The 22543-nt window shown below is 46.7% G+C and overlaps 1 protein-coding gene across 7 annotated transcripts in view; it reads right to left on the bottom strand.

Moving 5' to 3' along the window:
- Positions 1–7906, bottom strand: part of CUX1 (cut like homeobox 1) — a 281049-nt gene extending 273143 nt beyond the window's left edge. For 4 of the 7 annotated variants that reach the window (XM_080393239.1, XM_080393237.1, XM_080393238.1 and 1 more), the window contains exon 1: positions 7749–7905. In XM_080393239.1, the coding sequence (XP_080249365.1) occupies positions 7749–7811 (63 nt within the window). In that variant the 5' untranslated portion in view covers positions 7812–7905. Of the gene's footprint in view, positions 1–7748 lie in introns of all 7 variants that reach the window. The other 3 variants (XM_080393233.1, XM_080393234.1, XM_080393235.1) reach the window with 1 other exon arrangement.
- Between the last annotated feature and the right edge of the window lie 14637 nt (positions 7907–22543).

The following is a 22543-nucleotide window of genomic DNA, read 5'->3' as shown; positions in this document are numbered from 1 at the left end:
ATACCAGAGGGAGCAGGAGGCGTAAGACCTAACCCATCAAACCTCCACTGCATGTCACCATCTGCAGCATTACCTTTTAGGTTTGCAGTTTAGTTTCTATAGGAATAAGCCAGGGCATTCCCATGCAAAACATACAACCCCTTTGCACCTAAGATGTATCTAGTCTGAGCCTTTGGGAAGCCTTTGAAGGAAGACAAAAGCTATTAAATTGCCTTGACCAACACCTCCTTTTTTTAAAGTAAGAACCACGAGAATGCTTCTACTACTCATAATACCTGAAAATACGATCCCAGTGGTTAAAAGGCTAAGAGGGACATAAACCCTATTTGTCACAGGGCAACATTACAAATCCATCAGCATACTCTGAAGTCATACCATCACCCCAGTATCTCACGTGCAAATCTTACCAGGATGCTTCCACATGAACAGCTGGGTGATAAACCCCAGGCTAGCCTTTCATAGGGTCAGTGAGCGCAGGTGAGCTGGACCTGACTGCAATGCTACAGCCAGGCATTTACTGGGAGACCCTCCGTACTGCCCAGCTGCACTGCCGAGTATTTATATAAATTCTAAAATAAGCTCTCCTCTTCTCCCAACTGCACTAAGAGTTTCATTTCCAAGTCCTGGGCTTATGCTCACTTCTTAACTCCTTCCTTTCTTCACCACTTCCCCCTCACCCACCCAGTGCTTTAAACAGCATCATTTCCCCTACTCCACTTTTCTTTTTTTTTTAATTTTACTTCCCCGCAACGTTACTGCCCGCAGCTTGTCACATGTGAGTCTCAGACAGAAACTGCCAGTTTGCAGCGAGGAGAGACCGCTACAACGTAGGCATCACAAAAGATTCAGGTGCCCTGTATGCACGCACCCCCAAACCCGTAAAAGCAATCCCACAGCGACATGGTAACGCAGCAGCACAGGAGCATCATGTCTCCATAGCCCAAGGGATCCTACAGAACGCGAGCAGGAGTTAGACCACTAACGTTTGTCTCACCGACACACTCATGTGCAATGGCTCACCCGACCACCGGCCAAACACAACATCCCTGCATCCAGCAAAACCAGGGCTCTGGCCCCGCTGGCCACCGTCCAGCTGTTCACCAAGGCTTTAGCCTAAATTCCCACACTATTCACAGAAATCTCACCCTGGCACGGCCAGATGCTGCCACCTCCAAGCTTGCCTACCCACTAAAGGTACGGTTCCACACCCATGATAGGAACAACATAGGAACAACAGGATCTGCTCAGCTCTAATGTTATGGACTCCTCTGAAAAAGCCTTGGAGACACGGCCTTCATCCTCACACGTCGCTAAAACCTCGCAGCCAGGAACACAAAGATACGAGGGGAGTTTAAAGGCATCTCAATACAGCAGCTTAAGCATTTCTGTGCACCTGCTTCGGAGCTTGTCAGAGGAAGGGTGAGCTCTACCTCTGCTCTCCCCGGGCAGGTCAAGCACCACCCCAGCTCCGGCTCCCCTCCTTCCCCCATGTGAAACGCCAGCCCGGCTCCAGCCCTGGCAGAAACTTCCTTATTACCCCAACTGCCGACAAAAGGCATTAAATTATCACAAGGCAAGAAAGCGAGCGAACCGCCAGCAAGGCAAAAAGCTGTTAGATAAAACGTGAGTCTGAAAGGCTCCAACTTCAACCCTACGGCTGCGCAGAGCCATCCCCCGGCTTCAGCACCCTCCTGGCAAAAAATGCCTTTACTCATGCTATACTAAAGGCACATAGCTAAATGCTAAGGCACAGAAGTGACCAAGTAACAGCGTAGTAAGAACTGCTCTACCTTGCTAGAGTCAAAACAGAAGCATGATCAGGGAACCACGGTCAATCAAACAAATTCCTTACTGCCTTCCTGGGAATGCCAGCACTGCTTGACAATGGGGGAGAGCACTGCTACACCCCACCAACCTACACCCAACGTCTGCACGCTCCGTGTCTGATCTTAATAAAACCCTTCTGCTGTTAACATTCAGCTATCTGTCTGGATTTCCATGTTCTCTGCAACCCGAACAATGTAATATACTGTATCTTCTTCATTATAACTAACAATAAAAGCAGAAATTACTTCTTTGCCTTGTCAAACCAGAAACAACCAGGCTAAGAACATATATGTCACAAAAGGAGTAAGATTCACCTTATCTTTACTAATTTAAGAACATTAACTATTCTGATCATGCAGTTCTATCTTTCCTGGTAAATCCAACATCACACCTACAATCTCACATTTGAGCACTCTTGTACAAATCTCTTTGCCCTAGACTCCCTGCCCTCTGCTATCGATCCCGTCTCAGCTTTCCCCCCCCTTGGCTTCACATCTGCCCCCCTACTCCTTCATGCAATGCTGGAACACCATCACTGTATTCTCTGCGCAGAAAACATCGTATTTTCAACACCTCACCCCTGAAGGACATAGGCAACAGCCAAACACAAAGATAAGCAAAGAGTAAAACGTAAAGAACACGTGCAAGAGAAACCTGAATGTAAAAGGTGGGAACTTATTACCCTGCTCATATAAGAAGGGCCACAAGTCCATGGGCGCTGCCTGCCTGGCGAGTTAAAAAATACTAAGCATCTATATATGTTATCTGTTCTTTATTCAATAAATAAACTGCCTTTATTTTCAGCCTCAATGTGATCAAACTGAAACTCTGGATTATGCATTTTTCTACATCCACTTTCTGCATTACAAATCAGCTTGCAAATAAAGAGTAATTGTTCACATGGAATTTTAGATTGCATGTAATTTCTTCTATAGCAAACGTTTTACCCATTACTTACTTGGTATTGTTACATGCAGCCAAGCAGTGCAATCTTTTTTCAAAAAAAACCCAACCATTACCATTTTCCAAATCCTCACTACTGCATTTCTCAATGCATTATCCAATTAACCACAAACTTGGCATAAAAGTAGAGTGATTGAAACACGCACTAATTCTGCCATGTTCAGATGGGCGTTACTTCATTTACGGAAAGAGGGCTAGAAATGTTTTCAGAAATCTCTTTCCAAGGAACAGGAGGACTCAAGGAACAAGATTCAAGGAATCCTGTGAAAGCCAAATTCTCCACCCATCAAGGGCCCTTCTAGGTCACGCGTGTTGGACGTTCAGGGCCACCACAAACAGCCAAAGCCTTCCTGCAGCAGGGAAGCACAGCTCCCACAGTATATTGGCAGCGGTGCCCTGGCTTTCACATCCCTCTCAGCTCTCCGCATTGCATCTTCCTGCAGAACTACCGAGCTGCTTTTACTACACGTCTCTGCTCAGGTGGGGGGCAGCAGGAACATATTTAGAGTAGCTAGAGACTCTTTTCTTGATATACATTTAACTACCATGATAAATAGTAAAGCACTGCCTACTTTTAGGCAGAAACTACAAGTTCTACAGTAACCTGCAAAGATAAACAGAATTAAACACTAAGATGTGATGGCTAATTCATTTCTGGTGAAGCATGTTACCTCCCTCACTTAAAGCACATCAACTGGTGTTCTGGTACAATCAGATCCAACTAGAAGATGCCAACAACTCCACCTGTTTCTAATTCAATAATAGAAGCGCTTCCGTATTCAAATGCTGCTCGTTACTACTTATTTTTTCCAGATTTTGTTACAAATTTTGTAATGTTTTAAGATCAATGGTTTACCTTAAACGATTAGTCACAGCATGCACAGAACTAATACTCCATGCTTACTTTAATCCCATATGATGCAATACCAGGACGAGATTTTTAAAAAAACAGAAACGCGTGAGCAAGATTTGGCTTGAGATTTTCATCCCCCAGCTCGACAGTAACAAGTTACACCGCTCTGCTCAAAGTAAGAAACAGTACTTTTTACCAGTGCATCTGCCTGTCCTAAAAAGCTACAACGACATTTTGAGACTTTCGTTTACTGTCAAAATTCTTCAATAGTTTGTGAAGTTTCCAAATGGTATTATAACCTCTTCCACTCACCCTGCAGATTCGACCTAGACTCCAGACTCAAGCTAAACTTACTCATGCGACACTGCTGGGCAAAAAGGTACGGCAGGACAAACTGCCTCCTCTGACACGGATACATACACACACACCCCCAGGAACATTAAGCAAGATCCTAAAGAGAACTGCATGCCATCCCCACGGGAACGTGCCGCCCATTTTCCTGCTCTCCAGCAGAGGGTTGGTTTGTGATGGAGGTGATGATGACACCAAAAGAACGACAAACTCAAAAGGGGCCGGCAGCAGCAGGTTACCTTGACGCTGCTGCACGCCAACCTGATTCAGATCACCCAACTGCTTCCAAACAGGAGACGCAGCAGCTCTAACTCGAGGGCAACAACATTTCTCCAGTGATTTAATTTGCATTTATCGCCACAATATTCACCATTTGCAAAGATCTGTTTTCTCCGCGCACTGCAACTCCCTCGCCATCAGTTACTAGACGTGGGTCCGTCTTCAACCACGTGGCCAACCGATGCAGAAACACCACGCTAATTCCACCGTTTCTTTAGGAAACGTAACTAAGAGAAAAGGGTTAAGTTTTCGTCTGCGTGCCTTTCAGGGACAGTCTCAAGTGAAGATCCACGTTTGATACCTGCAGGAAACTGCCATTTTTGCATCTCGTATTCCATTTGTGAACAGACCTTTTTGTTCTTTAATCCGAGTTCTGAATTATTTAATTTCTGCCTCCAACTCTTGAAATCTCTCTTCCTATAAACAAGAGGTTATTTAGTGAGAGGAAATAAATAATTTAAGGAGTCAGACCCTAAAGTGTTTCTGGCTCTGTTTTTAATTAATATTGATACAAACTTGAGAAACCTCCCGCTTAATATGACAAGGCAGGTCGGAGCTCATCAACAGTTAAATGTCTTCTTCTAACAGAACATAGAAGAGGAAGTTGCGAGCAGACAGGGCGCATGTCGCTCGCTGCGGGGCTGCACAGCCTCAGCTCCTTACAACTTTCTGGTGCAGGAAAACTTCAGCTTTAAAGGCATCGAGACCCAGAGCTACGGGAGTGGGAGTTTACAGGGCACAGATGCAACAGCGTTAAGCATAAATCCCTCAGGTTTTTGTCCTGGAATAGGGTTAAAGGAAGCGCAAGCGAAAGCATTTTTATTTTCTGGAATTCCACGCTCGAAATACGTTAGTACAAATGACAGGGGAAGGAGGGAGGTATGGACAGTTCTGTAAGACTGAACTTCATACTCACTAAGGATAGTTTTTATAGCATATTGCTTCATCTGCAAGTGGGAGTAAATATTACACTACCTCTTCATGCAGATGGGTGGATTAAAAAAAATAAAAAGCTAATTTGAAACAAATTAACTATTCTGCATATGGATGAAGGTACTCTCTACCTCTCTGGTCACTCCAGGACTCTGCACAAACCGTGTGCACAGTTAATAAACTCTGCGCTGCGTACAGATCGCCCAGTGAACCTGCCAAAAGGTGAACAGCCTCAATCCGCAACATGTATAAATAATTGCAAGTCCTCAAAAGCAGGTAATGAATATTGTTCAAACAGCTCTAAGCTAGCGTTACCAGAATGCTTCAAAGGAGAACCTACAAGCTGTTCAAGTCTGACTGTCACATTCAGTCTGCAAAAACGAGATTAAGGTTTGCACAGCGATACTCCACAACAGGTTTTACAGTATGCACAGAAATTAAATTATGATAAAAGTGAGCTATTTTTTACTAAAAACAGAATAGAACGATCTATCAAAATGCCATTTGGCTGCGTTCATTACATTTTAGAATTTAATTTACATGATAGATACTTTAACGTAATATGTTTTAATCAATAAGCATTTCTGAAGGCTTTATTTTTACAGGTAATATTTCGCCTTCTTTACCATTAAATGTAACGCCACGGCAGTGACGTTGGGAACGTTTATTTTCCTATGCTAAGCAAGCACAACCACACAGCCACAGAGGCAAAAGCAAAAGTCCCCAATTAAAGATGTCAGACCTTGTTTAACTACATCTTAATTTAATCCCTTTTATTTTATACAATGCTACATCTGGATCTCATTTTCCGTATTCCTGTAGGTATTCTGGGTCACTATTAAGAACCCTTTCAAGTTAGCAAAGTTCAGCCAAGTCTACCTTAATCCAAAGCCTTTAAGAGAAACAATAAAACACGAGGAGGGGGGTGGAAAGAGGGAAAAGCCTGAACCAAAACGCTACTTTACCCCACCTCCCACCGCACCTGAAAGTCAGAAGGGACCAGCCTCCTACTACAGGTCCTACGTAGCTCTTCCCCTTTCGGGGGCTGCGGGGCTGGGGTTTTTTGTTGGGTTTTCGGATGTCGGTTTTGCAGCAGCGCTCCCGCTAGCTCAGCCCCGCCGAGGGGAGGGTCCCCCGGGTCCCGCTCCCCGGCTCTGTGTGTGTCGTCCCCCCCCCGCGCCCGCCCTCACCTCCAGCGGGGCTGCGGCTCTGCCCAGCATCGGCGCGCCGTGCCCGCCGCCGAGGGGGCCGGGGTGGGCAGCCGCCGGCTTTCGAGCCAATTTATTTAAACGGGAGGCACCGGAGGGTTCGGAGAGGCAGGGCAGCGCCTTCCTGCACCAATCAACTGGGAGAAACACGCGTGTTGCAATCCCATTCAGCGGCGGGAGCAGCACCAATTCATCGTTTGACAGACACCCCCCCCACCCCCGACCCCGATCTATACCCCGGCAATTCTGTTAAGCAGCGGCCCCGCTCCGCGCACGCACCCCAGGGCCGAGGGGGAGCCGGGGGGCGCTGGCTGCCGGGCGCTTTCCCTCGGGGGACGCGGCACTCGCGGGCGGTTGGGAGCCAGCGCAGCATCAACGTTCCGCGCATCTGTCAGACCGGGCGGCGGGAGGCTGCAGCCCGCGGTTATGTAAGCGCGCCCCGCCGCCGCGGGGGTGCCCCGCCGCCCGCCCGCCCTGCCCCGCCGCCCCCCGGCCCGCGCCCCCGCTGCCCTCCGCGCCCCCCACCCCCGCGCCGGCCGCTCGCCCCCTTCCCGCCCCGCGGGACCCCGCCGCGGCCCCGTCCCTCGCCCCCCCCCCCCCCCCAGCGCGGCGCTGTGCCGGCGGGCCGCGGCGCTCGGAGGGCGGCGGGCCGGAGCCCCCTGCCCGGCGGCGGCGGAGGGCCGGCACCCCGCGGCGAGGCGAGGCGGCGGCGGCGGCCGGGCAGCGGCGGGGGAAGCGCCCGCCTGGCCGGCACCACAGCGCCCCCAGCCCCCGCCGCTCCGCGCCTGCACGCCGAGCCCGGCCGGCTCCCTGCGCCCCCACACAAAGTCCCAGCACTCGGTAAACTTTCCCCGGCTCCCGGCGAGAAAAGGCGGCGGGGAAGCGGCGGCGGCGCGAAGGGGCAGGCGGGGGGGAGGCGGCGGGCGGGCGGGGGAAGAGGAGCGGCCGCCGGCAGCCCCGCCGCCGCCCGCCGCCCCGCCGCCCCGCACGGCCCCGGCCGCCGGGGGGGAACGGGAAGCGGGGAAGAGAGCAGCCCGGGACGGAGCGGGCGAAGCGGCAACGGCCCCGGCAGCGCCGGCTCCGGCGCCATCTTGGGCTGATCGATGAATTGAACAAAGAGGATCAATTTCCGATGGGGCCGGTGATCAGTGGCGGGGGGGGGGCGGAGGGAGCGGAGCGCCGCGGCCGGGCGGAGCGGGGGGTTCCCTTTAGGCGGCGCGGGCCGGCAGCGGGAGGAGGAGGGGGAGGCCGGGCCCGAGGGAAGGCGGAGAAGGGAAGGGGGGGGGGGGTCCGGCGGCGCGGCCCGGCCGGTGCGGCGAGCGGGGGAGCCTGACCTGCAGCTGCTGTAAATCAAAGCGCTTCCAATATTGAAACATCGATCCCACATTGGCCGCCATCTTGAGACATATTGAGACAGAGTGAGCGGCTGATAGAGAGAGAGGGGCTGGAGTTCAGGAGCCGGGAGGGAGGGGGAGGGAGGGAGGGAGGGAGGGAGGGAGCCAGCCGGGAGGGGGGAGGAGGGGCGGGGGGGCAAGGCGGAGGGAGGCGGGCGGGGAGCGCCCAAATCCCGGCCTGGAGCCCGCGCCCGCCCGGAACACGGACTCAACCCGGCCGCTCGCGGGGGGGCGGGGGGGGGGCGCCGCGCCCGCGCGTTCACAGGGTGGTCGCCCACCCCCCCCCCCCCTCCGCCACGCACCCACGCACACACACACACCCCGCACCCCGCGCTGCCGCCCGGGGGGCCCGCGGGGGGACCTGCCAGCGGGGCGGGGCGGCCAGCGCGGGGTCCGACCGAGCCTGGCGGCGCCAGGCAACGCGGCGGCGGGGGGGGGTGGCTCCGGGGGGCTCCGCGGGGCAGCGCGGCGGCGGGAGGGGGGGCTCCGCGGGGATGCGCGGTGGCGCGGGGGGGGCTCCGAGGGGCTCCGCGTGGCAGCGCGGGGGGGGGGCGGCTCCGCGGCGATGCGCGACGGCGGGGGGGGGCTCCGCGGGGACGCGCGGCGGCGGGGGGAGGGCTCCGCGGGCCAGCACGGCGGCGGCGGCACTGCGCGCGGTCGGAGCCCCCGGCGTGGGGCACGGATGCCCCCGGCGCGGAGCGCGGAGCCCCCCCCGCGCTGGCCGCGGCCCCCCCAAGCGGTGCACGGAGCTCCCCCACCCCCCCACCCCCCCGCCGTCGGTGCGCGGAGCCCCGCGGTGCGGCGCGGTTAATGGCAGGCTGTCACCCTGGGGGAGCCGGCGGTCTGAAATGAGTTTGGGGGAACAACAATGAGCAAGTTCACCGGGGGCTGCCCGCGCCCCGGCCCGGGCGGGTCCGGCTGCAGCGAGGGCCGGTGTGAGTGTGGCCGGGCACTTACTCACAGGGCAGTGCCGCTGCCTCCGAGGGGCCGGCTGGCACCAAGGTTGGGAAATCAGCTCATAGCTCCGCGCAGGATATCCATAGAAACGGAGATTAAAAGGATGAAATAAACTTATCTTGTTCTAAACAATAATGTTGCTATAAATACGAGCATTTTTCCTTGTTCCCTTCCTGAAAAGCACAGAACATTTTACCCGGCTCATCTCTTAACAAAACAAACCACACCAGCGCTCTGCAGATAGGTTACCCCCCCCCCCCCCCCCCCCCCCGCCCCGAAAGCATTCCTTGTTTTCCCTGGGAAATAGGCAAAACCACGGTCCGTACTTGTCCCCTTTGAAATCAATAAGCTGCGCGGTATTTTTCCAAATACGGCTGCTTTTCACTGTTTTGCACTTCATCTGTAAAAGGGAAATAAATCTTCCTCCGGGTAAGTGAGTGAGTGTAGATTTTTTTTGCCTCAAATTGTATTCGATCATCAAGTGAATTTAGTGCTCGCTCAAGTCAGCGGGTTGACTACTTGAAAATGGCTCTGTCTATTTTTTGAGAAGTTACAGCAGAGACGGCGGCGGAGCAATTGCTACAGATTATTTCCCAATCTGCTGCTGTCCTCGTTTGGAGGAGCACTATCATTTCAGCCTCCATTTCCACTTTTTGCTGAGGCTGCTGCTTACAAAGATACTAATTGCGATGGCGGGTTTTATGTTAATGGATTCCACCTCACGATCAGCCCGACAACTACAGACCTTCAAATTGTTAGCTGGCCGTACTGGGAACAAAACCAATGGCACCGGGTTATGAAAATGTCGGGCCTCCACCTGGGGAGCTGGACTGGGCGCTCGGCGAGGTTGAAATCCCAGTGCCTCTGCGCCGTGGCACATGGGGCTGGACCCAGGGGTGCCGTTTGGGAAGGACACCCCTTTTCCTCCAGCAGTGCCATGCTCCCAGGGAGGGTGACTTTGCCGGGATGCTGGCTGCGTGGCGGTGGCTGGGATGACAGTGGGGAGGTGTGGGGTGCGCGGCCGGGGTCCCCCCTGCTCCGGTGAGAGGGTGCTGCTGAGTGACAGCCGTCTGCAGGGATGGAGCTGCGCGAGCCTCCAAATTCTGACTAACAACGTAACCGGTTTGGTAGCTCTAAAATAGGATTTTAATCCTGGGAAGCATCATTTCACATTCCAGTGATCTAATCAAAATCCTTTCCTCTAATCTCTCCATGGTCCCCCCTTTCTAGATGAAAGAGGCTGGAGTTCCTGTCTTCAACCTTTCTCCGCTGCCTCCCTGTTCTACCAGTCTGTTCTGTGTCCAGGCAACTGCAAAAAGACATTTCAAAGACTCCTGCCGTGCCATGTAGATGTTTTCTCTTGTTAGTTTGGACTGCAGGTGTGTAAGCCTTGAGGATGAAGTATCATGGTGCTGTTTTAGGTTCGAGGCGTACAGTCATAGCACAATAAATCACATAGTAATGCTCCGCTTTGAACGCGTGCACACAGAAAAAGGAAAAGAAAAAAGCATCTGACCTGAATCATTTTCTGGAAACACATCTGGTTAAAATCCAAAGTTTTAAATTGAGTAATATTTTAAAATACATTTGGTAGGTATTAAATTACAGTGTTCTATCTGGTAATATTTATGATACTAATGTGTTAAGCGGAGGTTTATATCTGTCAAGAAGTATGAATGATTGTCATATGGGGTAACAAATGTATCCTGATATAAATAATATTTTACGATATTTTTAACATTATTGTAGTCTTTTTTGCGGGAGTTACATCTTTTTACATTATTGCCAATTGCCTAGCTCTGTGGCTAGGTACCAGAGCTTTTAGCAATATGATTTGGAATAAGTATAAATACGACGGCTGATTTTAGGAAGTACTGAGAAACCTTAACTCTGCCGGGAGAAAAACACTGAGCACCTATAATTCCTATTGTCTTCGTGTAGGATCAAGTCCCTTATTTGCCATTTTGTGTGGCAGCAAGCCCAAGGAAATCTTGCTTGACAGCTCTTTTTTCTCAAAGTGCTGTATTTCTTCGGGCTGGATTCTGCAAAGATCCTGCAGGGTACAGAGTTCCTTGGAGCAAGCAATGATTTGCTTTGTGTTCCTGCTGAAACGTACCTATGTAAGATGGAAGAAGGATCTTGGAAGGTTTGGCGCACCCTGGCAAGAAGACGGTTAGAATGAAGTTTCCTTGGATTATTACGTTTTGAGAAATCAGTCTTATCTGTTCATTTGAGGAAGGTTTTCTTAAGGTTAGATTTGATCTGTGTAAATGCTAACTTCTTTCAACATGCACTAATAGAGTACTGAAAAAGTAAGGACTGTGTATTTGAAGTTTAAATTTAAAATGATGGCACTAACTAATAGTGCTTCAGTAGTGCTTGCTACATCCCAAATATTTGTAAGGATGTTACGGATTGCTTTTTCATTTTCTCCCAGGTATAGTCATACAGGCACTGTTTTAGGAATTGGGCAAATACCTGACTAAAATTTGTTTCCTATTAATGTCTCTGTGTCATAAAATGTCACTAATACAGATACTTAATTAACACAGTTGCACATTGGGCCATCAGTGGCAATCGGTCTTGCGATGCTTCACATGTTGTCGTCCAGAATACTGACAAAAATGGACCTTTATTCCAAGGGTCCCAAACTTGTCAGAAACCATACATTGTCACAGCTGCTCCTCTGGGCAGCAGTCTGCATCCACTAAGATATTTTGGACCATGAGTCCAATTTTAAATCACTGGACTTAGGGTTCTATTTGCCTTAGTGAATCTAGGAATTATTTCCTTGGCCAGGACACTGAAAGGTGAGGTGCTGCTTTTCCCAGCAAGGCTGTAACTTTGCGCCTCTTCCCCATGGATTCTTGTTTTTTTCTTCTCCTCTCTTTCACTTCAACTGACCTCCAAATATCTATCAGCTTCTATAAAAGAGTTCCTCTAGAGCCTTATCTGTACCCCATTTGCTCCTTGCCCAGACCGTTCCCTTGCTTTCATGTCTCTCGTCTTCACATCTTCTTCTACTGGTTCTTGTCCCTGGCTGCCTGGCTCCACGTGTCTGTGCCCACTGAAAAGGAGTGCCTCCTTCCAAAATCCCATCCCTCTCCGCTGTGAATGTGTCTTTCTGTTCACTCTGAAATGGGATTTGAGAGCAAAGCAAGCTGGGCTCCATCTAGCCTTACTATGCCATGCCATTGCATAGTGAGGCTCCGCAGGGATGGCAGAGAATAGAGACAGCCAAACAGATAATTCATGTTGCTGGGAAATGTAGCCCAAATTAAAATCAAAATTCATATATGTCCTCCAAATCACTGATGATCCCCCCCCCCCCTTATTGTCAGTGACTCCAGTTTTTCTTGATTTATATCTGTTGTAGTAGCCAGAGGGTTTGCAGCATATAAATCACCAAATGTTTTGCAGCATATAAATTGCCAGAGGATTCGGCCAGTGGTGAGGACACAATGATGTGTACAAGTTCAGGAAACCCCTCAAACAGAAAATAGATGGAAACTGGGAGAGTACCAGGGAGAAGCATCACCTGTGCTTGCCCACTCTTCCCAGGGTGTTGACTTGCGGACACCAGCAGAGACAGGAGGCTCAGCTGGGTGGACCCTTGTTCTGAACCAACAAGGCGATTCCCACATTTTTTGGTAATTTATGAAAGTTTTAGCACAAATCATGTAGATGGTGGCATACATGATCTACGCATGAAATCCTAGGACTGCTGTGTAGCCACAGATACGCGCTGGTAGGTGGAAAAGAAGCAAGCAGTTCTCACAGAGGGCAGGGAAAACAGCCACAATTAAAAGCAAAGTAAATTTGGGTGGTGTGGTTACTTGCTGTTTAACTCTGAAGACATAAGTATCCAGCATAACCCACAACAGATCTTCTTTGAGGATTTGTGGATTAACCCATACCAACAAAACCATGTGATGACATTATAGCAGTATTCTCTGCCATGTACAGCAGAAGTTATTGAAGACCCCAAAAGCACGAACATATCACTGTGCCTAATGAATTGAGTCAGTCTTCCCACGCTGAATATGTTTGCAACATTTCTGTCAAATAGCTGCTTTTCTTACGGTATTTTCTATCCAGATGCATGGTCATGTTTTGGCCAACAAAAGTAATAACAATACCCATAGGCAATCAAGGGAATTAGAGAAGAAACAACCTATCAGATTATCCACTCCCTGTAGCTGGCAGGGAATAACAGTTTCATACCAAAAATGTATTTAGGTGTATGGTTCATACCGGTTTTAATTTGTAAGCAGTGTCCTTGCCTCATTGTCTGTTACCCCATGTGCAGGACGATAGCGGAGTGAGCGTTCCGCTGGACGGGAGGCACCTGGAGTCCTTCCTTGTCTGGGCAGGGCTCACGCTCCCTCTAGCACTCTTCTCTCCAATTTGCGCTGTTGTGTTGAGTTAGGCATTTATCTTCCCTGTCCTTCCAAGGGGTTAGGAGACAAGTTAGTGGGTTATGTTCCTAGGCAAAATTCCCACCTTTTTTCTCGCTTGGAACCTTTCACTTATTTTTCACCTATTGCTGGCTTCTGTTAGGGTTTTGGTTTCTGCTTTTTGCACATCCTTTTTTTGTGGTATTTAACTCTTGCTATTCCTACCATGAATCTTCTCAGCCACATAATGCGGCTGCTTCCTCACTTCACGTTCTTGCTCTTCCCATGACTCCCTCCGGCTCGGTTGGGGATCCATTTTGGCTGCGCTTTCCCCTCCACTAACTCTGTCCCAGCTAGGCATTTTTCCCAGTTTCTGCAGAACGTTCAGGTGCAATGTTGCCCATATTACTTAAGAATAAGAAACTGAGACCAGCATTATTAATTTAAATCCCTTTTTGGTTTCTGAGCCTCAGCTGAGATGAGTCTATTCTGTTCCCCCCATGGCAGGAGAGCTGGTTTATGAAGGTGGTTGGGGATGGGAGCTGTGTTCAGCTGCTGTCACAGGGCTCTTCATGACGTGAAACCATTCACTGAACCTTCCCTCAGTTTCTCCCTTCTGTAAAATGCTAGTGGTCACCGGGAGATAAAAATCTCGTGGTGACTGTCGGGCACTTGCATCTCGTGGGTTGCGGAACAGGGAAACGGCAAGAAGGAGATGGAAGGAAATACATAAATAAAGCGGCTGGAAGACTGCTCCCTCACCCACCAGCTTCCCTTTCGTTCACTTCCAGGTAGGGCCCATAAAGCGGGCAAGTGCGGAGCTGACACTATTTTGGAAAAGGAAAGAGAAAAAAAAGGTTTTCTTTCACTTCCCAAACACTTAGTGTGGGGAGGGAAGAAGGGAATATCCCTCTGCGCCTTACCTCCAGCTGGGCTTCTTGGTCCCCTTGCCCTGCCCTGTCACCACACCACAGGGGTCGCACCCCTCGCGGCTCGGCCCTGTATCCCGCATCGGGTGCCAAGGGGAGAGGCATCCGCGCCTGGGCCCTGTTGCAACACGCAGAGCCGGGAGAGGAGAGGCAGACGGGTGTACGGGGACGGAGAGACAGGTGTGTGCGGAGATGGGGAGATAACGAGGCAGACTGACTCGCCTGCTTCTTGCACCGCTGTAAAACAAACCCCTGAGCACAGGGCTGCAGCGCTTGCTGGGGCTATCGGGGCACCTGGGAAGCTGGCTTTATTCTTGTATGTGATGTTTAGGATGTTTGAGGTGGTTTTTCTTCCAATAATGAGGGTGAGATTTCATTTTGGGAAGCACATCTTTTCTTAGAAACACAACTGTGACTGACTTAGCACAACTGTGATTTTCTGAAAACACAACTGTGTTTGGGGTTGTTGCATTTGAATGCTAGGGTAGGAGAAACAGTAATTCTGGATTAATGCAGAAAGGGAGAAAACAGACATCCTTAGAGGAAGCTATAAGTTCACTGCAGCTGTCATATACTGGCAAAACTGATGCTGTGTCCCACAGGAAACATTTTAGTGTGGAGAACCTCCTTTTTAAAGAGAGACAATGTCTATCATGACACACACAAGTGAACCAAAGTGCTTGGGATAGCATAGTAATCCAGTATTTCTTTTGTAACATGTATGAAATAAATTGATTTTTTCCCCCCTTGGCATTGCATCATTTCCTATTTAGTGTTCGGGTGGTAACAGATTACCAAATAGAGGGGAAAAAAATCCATATATTTTTTATATCTAAACATTACCTTATCCTTTGGAATAAAGAGATTCAGTCTTATTCTGGCCATGATCCTCCACACTTATATGCTGGCCCTTGTTTGCATCTGCTTGGCATTATCCTGGATTGGGGCTTTAACCTGATATGAATACAAAGAAATTGTAGGAGAATTGATGGGATCACTATGAATTTCCAGGGGTGTAGGCTAGTGCAGACCATAGGCTATTAATCTTGTTGTGTTCTTTCTGTAAATAACAAGCTGGATTTGGCCCAACAAGAGTAAAACAAATTGAAAGCATTCATAAAGAGAAGTAAATGGGTTTACGATGTAAGAATAACGTATTGGTGGGTTGTCTCCAAGTATCCAGTTTTTAAAAGTGCCAAAGCATGTACAAAACTTTAGTTTAACATGTTTTTAAATGCCCTGCTGCGTGGGGCTGGCTGCTGAAGCAGGGCCTTTGTGCATAAGACCTGCTTTTGTGAAAGGATCACATAAAAAAAATCAAAAACTGCAAGAAAGAGAAAAATGTTCAATTGTAGGCAACCTGGAGGAAACAAATATAATTTAGTTATGTGGAGTGTTTATAAATGCAATTTATGAACACGTATAAAAGAGTAATTTTTTACTTTTCAGACTGCAACTGTCACATAGAAAAGAAACAATTGCTAATTTGTCTTTTTCAAGGATTTTTAGAGAATACATTGCAGTTCGGATATTTATTTTGACCTGCTTTTTCCTTTTTAATAGCTTGTTATTTTGATTATTATTTCAGATTGGCTTATTTTGTGTGTGCTGTCCTTCGTTCATGATTGATAGAGAAGTATTTATGTGGTTTATCCAAAAGTGGGAATTTATTTTAAATTTTGTTGAAAAATTCAGATTTTTTCTTCACAAACGTGGGTTACCAAATTGGACCTATAAACCTCACTTTTTATTTCTCTTACATCATCAGAACAAATGTGAAATGACACAGAGTGCCTGGAATTGCAGTAATGCACTGTAACAGAACTGAATATCAAGCTTTATATATAGATTAGATTAATACATAAATCTAATTTGATATTTTACATTACTGGTCTAATATTTTACAGATGTAATGCCAAGTTGTTAAGTAAATGAAAATCACGGAGAGTCCAATTCTGAAAAGATTACTCAGGAAAAAATCCCTGAAGTCAAAGGGAGTATTGCCTGAACGAAGTCTGCAAAATTAGAACTAGAGCCATATTCCCAAAACAGACAAGCAGATTTATCTTTGAGATCTGCCCATGAGTTGAATTCTTGTAACAATGAAAGATATATAGGGGAAACGAACAAGTAGGTAACCTGAAATATAAGGAGAGACTGATAAGATCACACCAACCCTGAGCAAGCACTTGTGTGGTTGGTGATGTCAACAGGAGCCCAAGCTCTTTTAATAAACTTGTTCGTAGTTGTCCTATACTGTGTTTTATATTCTGAAGTACATAGATCACGTAAGAGTTTAACAAGGAGAGGATTCATATTAAATTTGCACATAAAATACCTCCATGAAATATGTGAAATGCTTTTCTTTTTTATATGATTCCAATAAAACATCGATCATAAAACTCTGCCCTCCTGCTTCTTTATATTCAGTTTCAGCTGTTGCTTTGTGTTTAAAGTTTGAATTCATGGCACGCGGCAGATATAATTGTGGGGCAGTTTTAATTGGTGAAGAAAGACCATTGCTCTGCTGGCTCACTCAGGGGGTATAAATCAGGAGGAACCCCGCCAGAATTGGTGAAATGTTGCATCTGTATAAGAAGATGTTGGGCCAAATGGCATAAACGGTTGCAGCTCCTATGAAATACGTAGTATTGTGTCTGTTTATAGCTGCTCAGGATCTGGCCCACTGACTTCGATGGAGCTAAGCCAGGGATGATCCCTGCCCTTTATCGTGAGTTTGCTCAGTGTTTTGCACGGGAAATTCTCCTGACTCTTGCTGCCAAACTCCACTCTCTTCCTCGCAGTTTCATACTCTGAGTGTGAACTGATACTGGTGGAAATCCAAGGGTAAAAAAGTGGTGAGCGTAAAGCACGAATCTGTAGCCTGGATGGGAGAGGAACAGCTTGACCACAGAGGAAGTTATTTGCACAAAAAGTATTCAAACAGATATGCACGGTTTACATGTGTTTAGTAAATCTTGTCTGAAAACTAGAACCAGCTGTATAGTATATGGAGGCCCTGATCCCCAGCTCCTTCTGAGCAGCATTTCGTACACTTGGATGCTACGTTTCAAGTCACTTTTTCCATCTTTTAATTTGGGGGCTGAAATATGAGGAGTGTGATTTCCATTTCAGTTCGGAGTGGTTGTCAGCATCCTCAGGTAGCTGCTCACAGCTTTCCTGCGAGTGGGGATGTTCCTGCCGCAAGCCCTCGCCCCCACCTGCGGCCTAGAGGCAGCAGCACAGCACCCAGGCCCCATGGTAGTGCAGGGCCATGAAAGGAGCCTTCCAGGGCATTAGGGCAACAAGCAAAGACTAGCTGAACCCTTAAAGCACAATTATCCCACAGCATTTGCCCTACGTGATGACAGCGACATCGACTGAGCCGCTCTTGGTTTGCGAGAGAAGAACCGGGCCTTGAAAGCTGAATTTGCATGTGAGATTAAGAAAGTTGTAGATGCAAGCAAGATCTTTTTACTTTTTTTTTTTCCCCTTCTTTTTGTGTGTGTGTGTGTCTAACTATGCAACAAATTTTGTAGCTCAAATTTACATACTTCTTGATTCATGAAATTATGAGCAGCTGCTATTTTGCTACATTCTTAAATTGAAAAGGCAGCGAAGAAAAGAACAGACACATTAAGCAAACTCCATCTGCCCCTCATGTCTATCACTTTCCTTCACTCTCTCCTTTGCCAAACAGGATACAATGGCATAATCAGATGTCTTGGTTTGCCTGGGAGAGTCCCCAAATTTATATAGCTGTCGTCTTAGACGGGATTTTTGTTTTTAAGACAACTTCTTAACACGGTCTCTTGTTCCCTCCCCCTCCCCGCTTCCCCAAAACGTGTATATATATTTTCAGAGGAAACCACAGAACACAAAAGATCTTCAGGAAGAGAATAACCTTCAGAATGGCTTACAGGTTTCTGGAGGCTCCTGGAAGTCTTCAGACATCTATTTTTAGGGATCTTAGAATCACTCCGATTTAAGAGGCTTTCCTATTTTTATTTTTTTGCTTCCATCTTTCTGTTCAAATGACAGAAGTGGAAAGACTTGGGGTGAGAGGGTAAAATACAGGATTCAGAATTAGGACAGACTGGTTTTGTTTCTAGCTTTTGCAATGAATCTCTGAACAATTCCAAGCTACAGGTAGTTTCCGTGCTTGGAGAAAAGGGTTATTTAAGCTCTTTGGAGAGAACTTCTACCTCTGACAGAGCTAAAACCAGTCTGGCCCTTTCTTTGTACTAAGCACCGTGATACAAATAATAACACTACATTTCATCATGGTGTAAATGTTTTAATTTTCCATTTCTGAGTTAAAAGATGGAAGCTCAGAATTTTAGACCTATTTAACACCTGGTTAAACACTTAACAAACTAGTAACAGCTGAGTGCATCCCTGTTAAGTGGAGTTTTTTTCTTTTTGTTGCCCCACTTAAGAAACAGTCATTGTCATTCAGTCTCATTAACATAAATAGGTTCCCTAGGAGATGTCCCATTAAAGTGGCCATCCCTATTAAGCATGTCCCAATTAAGTAGTGTTTATTGTATGGCAGGTTCCAGACCTCAAAGCAGAATAATTTTCAGTTCCTAGAGGGGAAAAAAATAAGTCAAAGAAATTACATATTTAAAAAAGGCTTAAATTGATACAAACTGATAAGAGCCCAAAAATGAAAAATAAGGGCTGACACTTTATCCTTTTGTTTACCCTGTAATGCTGCTTTTCTGGTTTTGAGTTAAGAATGTAGCCTACACCCTAACTATGAATTTCTTGGCTTTGATTTGATTGTGTCATAACTTAATGTTTTATGACTTACAATCACATTAGTCATAGGAGTCACTCAAGTTTAGAGATGATGGAAAAGACATAGGGGATAGACAAATCCATACTCAGAAAGACTAATGCTCTTGTGATTGAAACAGTGGACTGGGACCCAGGAGATCCAAGTTCAGTGTCCAGGCCTGCGCCAAATGTTTCTGCAAACACCAAGGCTCTAGTCACAATCTTATTTAGATACCTGAACAGACATTTACATATATTTTTGTATGCTTCTGTGCATACATAATCTATTTTGCTCTTTTCTCAATCAAGGTGGATTTAAGTCGGGGGCTTATTCAAGGTGCTAAGAGACAAGCTCTGGAAAATCTTCCTATGTTGGCTGAAGATGATACAACTCTCAGTTGTCTGCTGCCAAAGGCTACCCCTTATCCCCCAGATTATATTAGTGTCAGCCACTTGAGCGTAAAAACTGGGTCTTTAGCACAAACCTACCTTCAAAGAGCTGAAATTACTTGCCTTGATTATGTCTCAAAGTGGCGGAGATGCAGGCAGGTATCTCCTGCCTATTATGCTTCTGTGGGAGGTAACCTCCAGCACAGAGACTGAGCAGAGGAGGAGTAGGAGTAATGCCATCTTCACAACTGAAGGAAGTTCAGCATGTTTACACTTTCAGCCAGGGCATTTGCACCTCAGTGTTTACCCTGCAGAACCAAGACATCCCTTGTGTAGTTTTACCCTAAATTAGAAAACCTGTTCTTCCTGTGAAGGAGAAGCTTGTACCTGGGTGGAGTTCAATAAATATATGAAAAATATTCACATTCCAGGGCCACAAACTGCAATCTCTTTGTGGCAGGAACTCCAGAAGTTTCCTCAGTACAGGTAAAAATGGAAATACAATAGATTTAAACCTTATCAGTAAACAGAATTTTGATTCATATACAGTGATGTCTTCTTTGTATCACTATTTCTGGTGTTTCTGACCAAGACAGTTTGAGTCATCCCAACTTATTGTCTTTATTTCATAGAATCATTTAGGATGGAAAAGACCCTTAAGACTGAGTCCAACTGTAAACCTAACTCTGCCAAGTCCGCCACTAAACCATGTCCCTAAGCACCAAGCCTGGAAGCTTCTATGCAAGCTTCCCTGAAAAGCAATGTACCTGTGTTAAATACTTTTACTTAGTCTCAATGATCACTTTTTTTGGGAAAAGGAATTATCCCTGGAGTCCAGTTTCATATCAAAAGCTGTGATTTGTACAATGGTGCACAAGTGGTTCATGCATTTAATACATAGCTCGTGCTCTGAAGAACCTTAAGATTCCTTGCTTTCACAAGAGGCATAGTACTTCAAAATGAGGCTTTGTGGGTGTGTGTAAGTTTTCTTCTGGGTCAGTAAGTAGCAACTGGGTGCTTTGAAAGCATCTCCTAGGAGCCAGGTAATCCGTGGTTGAGAGATGCAGATGTCCTACTGTGGTCAAATCAGAAAGAAAGACTTTTATCCTTAAGGCAGTAAAGTAATTACACCTGGTAACCTCATATCTTACTTCCAGTAAATAGGTGTAGAACAATGTGGCTTTGTAGTGCCCATTAATAATATTAGTAGTTGGCAGCAAGAGCCTCTGAGAGTCTTTATACAGTTACTGAAACACTACATCACCAGGTGCAGGAGAAATGGTTAATATTCAGAGTAATCAGGGGTTCACCTCAGAACCAAAATACCTGGCTTTGTATAAACCTTGTAAATTTGTACAACTAGGATGTGAATCTCAGCAGAGGAAGCTTGTTCTTGTTTCTTAGTGTCTCTTGTTTGAAGATAGAGATTATGCTTACAACTATACCAGCCTGCATGTCTGTAGAAAGTGCAAAACCAAAGCCCCAGCTCCCAAGGGCTGCTGTCTTTAAGAGAATTTCAAATCTGGATCCAGATTTGGGCTTGATGTTTGAGATCTCCAATTAATCTGTTCTTTGTTAAATAGCAATACCGTACCAGCACTTGCTTAGGCTCCAAGTAGACACGTCAGCATTTCTGGTGTGAAACCATTTGTCTCGGGTTTCGAATTTGTCCAGGACTTCCAAAAGCAGGTGTCCACAGCAGCCTGCGAAGACTCAAACAGGTCCCAGTTCAGAAAGCAGAGCACAGCAACATACCTGCATTGAGGCTTGAGTATATTCTTTCAGTTCTGACACAAATCAACTGCAGGGCACTTTGACACATCCCAACCTTTCAGAGTGAATTTTTTGAGCTCTGCTCATTATCTGAGCCTCCATTCAGATGCTCTCAGCACAGATGCCTTCCTCATCAGCTCCGCACTAAAACATACAGTAAGTGAAATTCTGCCATATGTTAATACATATGTTTCAGTTTCAATAAGCATTTGATGCAGGGCTGTTTTTATTTTTTTTTTTTCCCAGGCAATAGAAATTACAGAGTTTATACTATTACCTTCACTCTCTATTTAAATATACTAGCGAGTTTAAATAAACTACTCACATTAAGATTAGCTATGTGCAACATAACCTGTCACAATGGTGGAAACATGTATCGATTCTTAATGGTTCAGCATTTATCTGCTTGGTCCAAAGCAGCTGGGGATGACAGAGTCAAACTGTCTGAGACTCTCTCTGATGTTGTAAAATGATGGAGAGGCAGATAGCCTGGAGAAAAGGTGTAACCAGGATTTTCACTTCATCCCCACCTCAAATTTTCCCATCTGGCATATCACAACATAATGATGTGAATGATGTCATCAAACTGGGAAAGAGGATCTGAATAGGGCAGTTTTCTCCTTTACTAAACTTTGTAAGCTGGCCACAAATTGTAATTAGCAAGTGTCTACGGTTTATTGCTGGCGGAGGCTCAGTCCATTTTCCACAGGCTGGAATCAGTCTTGTTCAGCCACGATGATTCTTTATTGCTGGCGGAGGCTCAGTCCATTTTCCACAGGCTGGAATCAGTCTTGTTCAGCCACGATGATTCTTTTTGTTTGTTTGTTTGCAAATAAACTCTTGGAAAGATACTGGGCACATTATGAGATTTACAGATCAGTTGCTATGCACGAGTATGCTGCTTTTACAGCAGCGCAATACCTCTGAGTAATGCTTTTGATTTAAATAGAGCTACCCTAGATTTGCACCATTGTATGAGCCAGATTAGGCCCCATAACTCCTGTACACAGGCTCAAAAGCATCCAAGCAGTTATGAATGAGAGCAGCATTTGAAAGACAGAACAAAGAAAAAGAAGCCAAAAAAAAAATATCCAACTTACATCAGCTTTGCCTACTGGATTCTTTGCTTTACAACTAGAGAAATATCTAGGCAGACCCTCAGCTAGCAGAAGCTGGCACAGCTTTGTTAAAAATCAGTGGAGCTTTGCTGATTTATATCAGCTGAGAATCACTATCTGCCCCAATGACAAAATGAGCCATTGAAACATAGTGGGAAGGCAATAGGGTTTATCTATGGTTACAGCATTAAAACAGCATCATAAGATAAACTAATTCTCATCCAAAGCTTTCAAAAAAGAAGGTGTCTATGAGAATACAGTGCTGACTCTGCTTTCCCAGTGTTGGCTTCTGATCACTGTGCCAAGACTGGCATCTTCCCTTCCCTTAACAAATCAGCATGGCTCCTGCAAACTCTTCATTGACTGCCAATGCTGTGCTACCAATAATT

The sequence above is a fragment of the Falco punctatus genome, assembly GCF_963210335.1.
Source record: "Falco punctatus genome assembly, chromosome: 1".
NCBI lineage: Eukaryota > Metazoa > Chordata > Aves > Falconiformes > Falconidae > Falco > Falco punctatus.
This window is presented reverse-complemented; position numbering and strand designations above follow the sequence as displayed.